This window comes from Lutzomyia longipalpis, chromosome 3 (genome assembly GCF_024334085.1).
Source record: "Lutzomyia longipalpis isolate SR_M1_2022 chromosome 3, ASM2433408v1".
Classification (NCBI taxonomy): Eukaryota; Metazoa; Arthropoda; class Insecta; order Diptera; family Psychodidae; genus Lutzomyia; species Lutzomyia longipalpis.
The window spans coordinates 4,185,520-4,195,000 of NC_074709.1; the positions used below are offsets into that span (position 1 = coordinate 4,185,520).

Here is a 9,481-nt window from a genome sequence, read left to right on the forward strand (position 1 = left end):
AATTGCAAATTGTCTGATGGGCTTTTTCGCATCACTGAATTTCGTGTGAAAGTTCATGAGGGGCTGGGGGTGGGAAATAGAGCTCACACAGTGTGATTCACAAACTTTTTGTGGGTGTGACACATTAAAACAAGCACAATTATTGCCCTCATGCCCTATGCTATATACATACATTACATATATCTGAAAATTAAAGGAGAATTGGGTATGAGTAGTATTTTAGGGACGGGAGAGAAACTTTGAATTACGACTTTGTGAGGAAAAAGGGGTGGCAAAATAAAATTTAAGGCACTTCTGCGTATGAAGCGCCTCACTTCCTTTCGAATCCACCCCCAAAGAGAAACGATCTGTTACGTTGATGAGGGTTTCCCACGGCTAGGGGGTTAGTATTATGAGGGGCTTTTGAAGTATTTTCTTTCAATTTTTTATGGTTGCAAGATTATTTTGTGAATTAAAGAATAATTATTAGAACTTTCTTCATTACTTACAAATGAATAAAATATTATAGAGGACACAGAGGGAAAAATAAAATTCTGAGAAATTTTTCCACTTTTCTGAAAAACTTTTAAGACTAATCTAACTCAAACTTTCCCCTGAGCTTTCCTCTAATATTGGAAAAAAAATAAATGAAATATTTCTTAAAATGCTATAAAATTCACTTCGTGCTTCTCCTTTTAAATTCCAATAACAAAAATTCTAAGAAATGTTTTCTCAAAGTTTTATTTCTGCGAAAAATTGCCTCTTAGTTTTCCACTTGATACCCTCTCAGTGGATTTTCCAGGAGTATCACTGAAAGTGAAGAGAACCAGTGTGTAGAAAATGCCGTGAAAAGTTGTAAAACATTTTTTTTATCACTTGATTCTTTTCTGCGTCTCTTCCTTCTGTTGGAATTCAAACGACCGGAAAATACGCAAGAACACTTTCCTTCTGCGAAATGTTTTGCTATATATACTTTGGAAGAGATACGCAAGAAAACTCCCATTCTGTCGCAATAATTTTTATCACACTGGCATTCACTTGCTAAATCCCTGGCAAAGAAATAAATTAGTTCACTATCAAGTGTTTGAAATTTATTTTAAATGAATCTGGGAGATAAAATTTTGTCTCTCGGGTGGATGGACGTGGGAAGAAAATTCAGAGATGCGCTACTATGGCAATTAAGTCGTTCGTTTAGGATGTAATTTACGGCAAAAGGAGCTTTCATGCTGAAAGTTTATTAAAACTAAAAAATTATTCACATGAAAACAATTTCTATTATTTGAAAACTTAATCATGAAAATGGGAAAACTTCTAATTTCACTTGTGCTTTTCTTGTTCTTATATGTCTTTTTGGAGATTGTGAAGAAAATTAATTGCAATCCTCACTGTGTTAGCAAGAGCGGAATGTGCAAGAACAATGCACATCTATATAATGCAATTTCAAGTGTTGCGATGCAGTTTTGCTCATGTCCAATTTCTCTAACTAATTGCAAATGTCAAGGGTCGTATGTGAGTTTATCTCCTTGTACAGTGACTACATGGAGTACACTAGATAGTTGGGATGGTCCTTAAATCAAAAATTGGGGGATTTTCCTACTTAAACTCCCCCCTCACATCCTCCGCATATTATCGTCCATGGTGTGTGTATTTGTTGTATCCAGACTGGCGCCAAAGCTTTGCAAATAAACAAATAATCGCGTATATTGCATGAAACGAATTGGGGGTCAATGTTCAACAAGAGCTTTTGGCGGAAGAAACCACAAAAAAAGGGCACAGAATTATTGAATTGACTTTCATACCGAGGGGATTATTTTACGACAAGAGCAATTTCACTTTCACACAAAAATCTTCCCAACACACAGAGAATTCGCTGTAAAACCAACGAGAAGACTTTTGTGCCATTAAGTTCACAATAAGGGACCACAGAGGTTCCTCCCACGGAATTTTGTTTGATTTTATAGCGTGAAGAAGATAAGTATTATGCGGGGCGAAGCTTTCAAAGAACATTTTCGGGGAAAATGATCCACTTGCAAAATATGCCGTAAATTGGAGAGGACATCTCAAGGAGCCAGGAAGAAGGAGATATAGGCAATGAAAAAAATAAAACGTTTAATAAATGACGAGTGTTTGACCAGAAGTTTTATGTGAGACCTATTAATGGGGTCTCTTCAGTATTATTGGTTAGATCATTAATGTGTGCTCTTCATTTCAGACAATCCACTGTTCAAATTATATTGCTTCCAGTTAGAGACTGTGTATTTGCTCGGTGTAGCTTATTTTTGACACGAGCTATTGATTGCAAGAGGCTGGTTTTAGTGCTAAAAATAAAAGTCCTTAAAACGGATACAATAAAAGTTTCTTTTATCCGTTTCTTCGTTTATTCTTCTTTAATTTAAAGGAAATTCTAGCTAAGAAAATCTATGAAATTTCCTTTAAATTAAACCAAAAGACTTTTCCATCAAAATTGAGCACTAGCACATGTTTCGTGCCGTTGCAACAAACAATCAAAAAATACTGGCAATTTCTCTCTTTATGCCAATTGCCATTGATTCTCGATTTTATTTACTCAACCACGTAATATTTAATAAACCACCCATTTGTGGCCAGAAATGCTGTTGAATATGTTCATTTTGATGGTTATGGTTTTCGAATAAAATCAACGAGAATTATCACAAAAATATTTTGTTAGGCATAAAATACAAAATAAATATAATAAAGCTATTAACCTCTTTCGCCATTTTGTTAATTAAATTAAATGTTAAAATATTCCACGTAGAGAAATTTATACTGTTCATTACCATTTTGATAATTTCACGTCATTCAATAAATAAAACTACAACACACGCGAGAATTGAAATATCGCAACACTGCTAACCCTCAAACCAGGAAGGTTATCATGAGCTTTTTGCTAAAGCTTCTCGTGGTTTTTTATTTATTTATTTCTAACTCTCTTCTCTTGCTCTATTAAAAAAAAATTATATAATAATAAATACTTAGTTGAGCGTAATTCAAACTGTGGGGCTTCCTGTGCCAAAAACAATTTAAAGTTTCTTCGTTCCAATTATCTTCTTGGCAAGAAAGCTCTACTGCAGCAAAAGTTGCCAAATGTATGTATGTGACTTAAAAGTCAAATTTTATACATAAGAAAAAAAGAGGAAATGTGAAAATAAAATCACTAAGTTTATAGTTGAGACAAAAGTTAAGATTGTGAAAGAGAAGTACATAATCAGTTTGGTAGAGAATGAAGTCAGTTAATTTTTTGCTCAAATTGATTTTATTCGTTAAAATAAAGCTGAAAAGTATGTAAATAATTGATAAAATAAAATAAATTAATTAAATAGATGTCGAACAAATATAATTTGTCGTTTATTTCACGAGAATTTTTCAGTTGTGCCTTTTTCACGGCCAATAATGTAATATATGTAATATGTAGGTATTAAATATTGCTATATTTACATATATTTCGTGTACGTGGTGGAATGTTAATTTAACATGTATTATGCGACGCAACTCATATAGACAAAAATGCTCTTTTTATGCTACAATACAAATTGACTTTAAAATGTGTTAAAGTTTCCCAAATTCTTGGGATAATGATAAGAAAACGACAAACTTGGTAAGATCTCGCTCTTTCAATTAATTTAATTTAAAGCATCCGCTGTCTTTCAATACTCTTCGGGCCTTGTGAGTGTTGTTCTGTGAATTTTCCGTGAATTGTTAGCATTTTAATTAAAAATATGAAGTTTATTTTGTTGCTTCTTCTCTGTGGGATAATTGCTCTTCAAATATGTAAGTTTAGAGGAATTTTGTGATTATTATTTTGAGAACTTTCTTAGGGAAATTTTACATTTCAACTCTCAGATGTGTTTAGGAATTTTTAAAATTTCTCACAGTCTGTCTAATAAAGTTAATACTTCAAAGAGAGAAAAAAACTTTTTTTGTATTACATAATAACAAATAGTTTTACTTAACGTTGGATATTGTTTTAATTAAAAGAACATTATGTTTTATAAAAAGCTCCGATGCATCCTGGGTATCTTGGGATATGTTTTTCACAGAGAAAGTTTGGAGCTTTTTTCATTTAAAAATGTTGTGTGTCCTGCACTTGCTCTTTAGAGAAATTAATTTGTTTTAAGTAGAGTCATAAATTTTAAAGAAAAGCTCAGAAACAAACAAAAATTAATGCTGTATTAAATTGGAAATTTATTTGCATGGAAAATATGTACATAAAAAGTTAAACAAAGAAGAAGAAAGATCGAATAAGAGCTTTCAAAGGCACTGAAAATTTTAATACTAATTTTTCATATATTTTACTCACATCTGTGCAGGGAAATGCAATTTCCACCTGTGAGATTTTCATATTCAATCCCATATAAGACAAATAGTAAGAGATATTATAAAATTGCACACAAAGACTGCAACTTGATGACTTTTTCGAATTTTTCGTTATTCCGGTTTCATTTGAATTTTTTAATAAAATTCCTCAATGTCGTAGCGCGTATGTGCCGAAATAATCTCAGCTGATGCCACACGATGTGACTTCTTTGGCATTGAGAAACTTTTCTCAAAGACTTCATACATTTAATAATGCAAAATTGTGCCACGTGTGAAGAAGTTCCCATGTGGGACAGGTGCAGATAACTGCAATACAGTCAGGTGTCAATAGGGGTACGTAGTTTCATACCAGGAAATTCATAACGACATAGAAATATACATTTTATAAATTCTTTTATTGACTCTCTCTTCCTCTAACAGAATTTCATTCTTAGAAAGAAAATATTCTCTGTGTGTTGGAATGAATAAAAAGAGTTCCAGGAGGAAGGAAGTATTTGAATTGAGGCGAGAAAATGGCTTCAACTACTACTATTACTTGTGAATGGGGAAAAGTGTTTAGTTGTCAAGAAAATTATTGTAAAAGTTCTTCAGCTTCGCTACACTTTTACTCCATGAAACTTTTATTCAAACTTTGGGCAAGCAGACTTAGGGTTGTTCGACCTAGTGTTTGCATTTGGGGTTTGCCAACTGACTCATAACTTTTTGATCTTTAACAAAATAAATAAAATATTTATACGCTCTTAAAGTTATATCAGAGTTTTGAACATTTGGTCCATTGTTGTATTATGTAGGTTAGAACAATACATTATTCGTTATTTTCTCTGAGAATAATTGAAGAGAATATTTCAAATATTTCCCTATAGTGGGGATTTTCCTTTCAATTAAAGGTTTTCCTTTACTCGATGGTACAAGAGAAAATTCTAATTAATACAAAAGTTTCATTGGATCCTGCTCTATAACTTTCTCTCGGAAAACATTGTTCTATCTCGATAGTATAAATACATTTTCCGAGCTTTTCCGACATTACTTGTTTTAGGAAACTAAACCCGGGCCTCTCCTAATATACATTATTATGTCGTTTGTAATTTTCAAAACTTAAAATTTAATATAATCTTAAACCTTTCCAGGAGAATAAAATTGCCGCCAGTATGCCAAGAAAGTTTTATGTTGGTGTGAAAAACCTACGTATTTATATTGCATAACGGTGCAATGAAGTGCATCGTTCTCTTGTTTATATAACATTTATGCAATTGGCCTTTTGCCAATGTAAAAAATAAATATTATTTTTAATTTTATCCACTCGTGCTCTTTCTTCACCTCATGGGCGGAGGGGAAACTTTAATTCTTGCGCATTCTTGCACATTTTTTCCTTCCCAAGAGTTCGCTCGCCGAATGGAGTGCATCCCTTGAGGTGCTATCTAGCTTCCAAGTAAATTGTTAATTATCACCATAAGGCCATGATGTCGTGAGAAAGTTTGCACTTGAGACAGAATGATACACACAGCTATCCAAGAGGAGGAATAGTTTGAGTTAGATAGATATTTTCACAGGTTTTCTCACTTTTTAATTAATTAGAATAATTCCATGAAAGAGTTCTGAATTCAAAAGAATCTAAGAAACATTACTTTGTCATTAATTAGTGGGAAAAAAGATTTAAAAAATATCAAGAAGACTGACAATATTAATTTAAATTCTCCTTAAAATCTATGTCTATTTTACATTCTAAGTGTTAAACTTCTGTACTAAAAACAATTTGGGCACAGTATTTACCTATGCTGGTAGAGACCCATTTAGATGTGCGAGCCAATCACTTTAAAATCCTTTCAGTTGGTGCATAGTATACAAGAAAGCTCAATTGACCTTTTATTCCATATTCATGCACTATGCTTTGGGGGTTAGTTAAAACGCATATCGCCACATAGCTTTGATACCTTTCCGACCTAACTCTGACGTATGGCTTATCTATTCTATATATGGACCTTCTTGGTCGTGGAAACACACAAAATGCACCACACCAAAATCTGTGTCAAAAGAGATTCCAATATCACAGCAACGGTTACCTATGTGCAATGCGAAAGCTCTCGCAGTGAACAGAATTTACAAAATGTACACAAAACCGGAAATACCATCGTGGTAGAGTGGTCAAATACAAGAGATCTTACCTGTCTGATGTTGGATTTCGCACGGAGGTATGATTTGAGTAAATATTGAGGTAATATTCATTGCAATATTGCATAGATAGCTAACCATGAGTGCGGTCAAACTAGCAATGAAACTAATTTAATAATAGAATTTGCAGATGCTAAATAAAATCCCTGAACCGGAGGCATATTTGATGCAAATATTGCAAATGATATGCAAATATTGTATTGTGTGATGGTTAATGTTGTTTAAATTTTATAATTAGAACAAATATACTACGAGCTATTCATTCTAGTTTTGCCACAATTTTTGCATTATAAAATAAATTGTTTTAATAATATTTATTCCTCCATAATGCTGGAAAACTAAATTATTAATAACAGGAAGTGTGGGTATAAATCATTAATTTTTCTATATTAATCCATAATACAATTTATCCATTTTTTATCTATTTAGTTTTAATATAGGTAGTAAAAAGGGCCTTAAAGCTTCCGCGAAAATTACTGAATTTTCATTTAAAATTAATCACACAGAGAACAGGGTAAGTGTGTCTAATATAGAATGCTTTTGTAGAATTAAAAAATGTTATTTTCTTTTGCCTTCACTACAGTGCCTCAAAATTAATGTTCATAGAATGTTAATGCTTCAAAATTATTAAAAAATTATATATTTTTCTTTTAAATTTTATCAATTTGGTCAATCGAATATTCGTAGAAAATAAAATGATTAATAAAAAAAAGTTTTTTTTTTCAAAATAATTTTTGAGTTCAAAACACGTTGAAATCAAAATATAAATGACTTGAAACTTTTTTTTAAAATAAAAAACAATTAGAAAATCAACAGAATTTTCTTTAAAAATTTCATAAAAAATCTAAAAGAAGTATTCCATTATTCTTATATTCATTTATAACTACCATACACTCAGGTCAACGGTGTCCCTACCGGGAGCGTATTAAGCGTCCCTCTTTTCTTGGTAGCCATGAGTGGTGCCTCACATGCCCTTACTTTTTGCGGAGTCGAGCATCTTCTTTATGCGGATGATCTGATAATATTCGCCAGCTCAAGGGACAGCGGAGCCAGAACGGAAATCCGAAGGGCAATTAAGTGCCTGGAGAAGTGGTCAAAGGACTTTGGTTTTAAGTTCTCAGCCCAGAAGACAAAAGCCATCCACTTTTGCCGACATCAGCCTTGCCTAGCTCCACCCAGTTTCACGATCTATGACTCACCAATTGCTGTGGAGGAAACTATCAAGATACTGGGAGTGAACTTTGATAACAAACTCTCTTTCAAGCAACACGTGGCAAACCTCAGGAGTGAATGTGCCAAAAGAGTTCAACTAATCAGGACCCTGGCAAATACGTCGTGGGGCGCCGATAGATCGCAACTGTTGCAGGTTTCTCTCGCGGTGGTGGGAGGAAAATGCGACTACGGTGTTCAAGCTTATGGCACTGCCTCAATCTCAACTCTCAACAGGCTAAACGGTCCGTACAATGCGGCTATTCGTCTCTCAACTGGAGCCTTCAAATCATCACCCGTCGAAAGCGTCCTCGCGGAAGCCGGAGTGTCGGGTTTGGAGGAGAGAAGGAGTCTGTTGATCATGCGATGGGCAAACAAGGTAAAATCAGATCCCACTCATTTACTGCACAAAGCCATTACTAGTAGAAAGCCCATGAGAAGCAGAAGAATCACCTCCATTGTCGATCATTTCCTCAATTGGGCACGGGAGTACAAGCTTCCACAGGCGACATTCATTCGCAGATCGTTCCCCGTCAACCCTCCATGGCAATTCAGCGAACACTCGGTGGACACCTCTTTTAGCGTCCACAAGAAGAAGGACACCCACCCATTGGAGTTTCTGGGGATGGTTCTGGAGAGGCTTGAGAGTCTGGAGAGTACGCAGGAGGTCAGAGTTTTCTACACCGATGGAAGCAAACAGGCCGACGGTACGGGATTTGGAATGTATAGAGTATCCCCGGAACTTAAAATAGCGAAAAAGCTCAGGAAAGAGGCATCCATTTTCTCGGCAGAGGCCTCTGCCATCCTTTTCGCTCTGCGCTTTGATCCTGCGGATGTGAGTCACAGAGTCATATTCACGGACAGTCTCTCTGTCTGTAGCGCTGTCCTCGGATTCGACTCTCGTGCGTCTCTTGTTGTCAACATTAGAGACCTTCTAATTAAGAACCCACAGTTTAGAATAGTCTGGATCCCTGGACACTGCGGCATCCCGGGAAATGAGGTCGCAGATGAGTTGGCCAATTCTTCTATCAACCGATATCTCTTGGATGATCCGAGAGTGTCTCTAGAGGATTCCCAGCACCAAACTAGAGTGGCGTGGCAGAAGAGGAAGAGTGAGGCTTGGACCAGTCTCTCCTCGGACAACAAATTCAGGAATATCTGCAGCGACCCCTCCGCACTTGCCCGTCCGGTTGGCCTGGACAGAAGAGAACAATGCATTCTCACCCGACTGAGAATTGGACACACGCGGGTGACGCACGGGTACCTCATGGAGGGACTCACCCGCCCGCCAAAATGTGACGTGTGTGTGGGTAACAAGACTGTGACGGTGCAACACATTTTGGAAGAGTGCATCAAATTCTCAAGCCCGCGAAATGCCCTTGGGGGTATTGGTGTCTCCATGATTGGGGATGGAGGTGATGAAAGTGGCATTAAAAGAGTGTTGAACTTTATCGAGAAGTGTGGACTACAAAGTGACATTTAAAAAAAAAAAAAACGTGAAAAATGACTCCTTAGAACTGTAGCATAACCATTCGGGGGGGCCCCGTTAAACTCCAAAACAGTGCATATAGCCCAAGTTGTTGAGCACTGTGTTATTTGACCATAGTGATGATGATCATTTATAACTGTAGAAATATTAGAAAATCTTCAATTTTTTGATAAAATCTCTCTTATTCGGAATTTTTGGTATAAAAACGGGGTTTTTTACTGAAAAAGTTTTAAATTTGACTTATAATTTGCAGCCGTTTAAACTTACCCTATATTAGGCACCTTTACCCTAAATCAATTC

At 35.4% G+C, this 9,481-nt stretch overlaps 1 protein-coding gene across 1 annotated transcript; it reads left to right on the plus strand.

Annotated features, from left to right (window-relative positions):
• The first annotated feature begins 7,435 nt into the window (after positions 1–7,435).
• LOC129794310 (uncharacterized) lies at positions 7,436–9,175 on the plus strand. The gene has a single exon (XM_055835107.1). The coding sequence runs from the start codon at positions 7,436–7,438 to the stop codon at positions 9,173–9,175; it is 1,740 nt and encodes a 579-aa protein (XP_055691082.1).
• Positions 9,176–9,481: the final 306 nt, after the last annotated feature.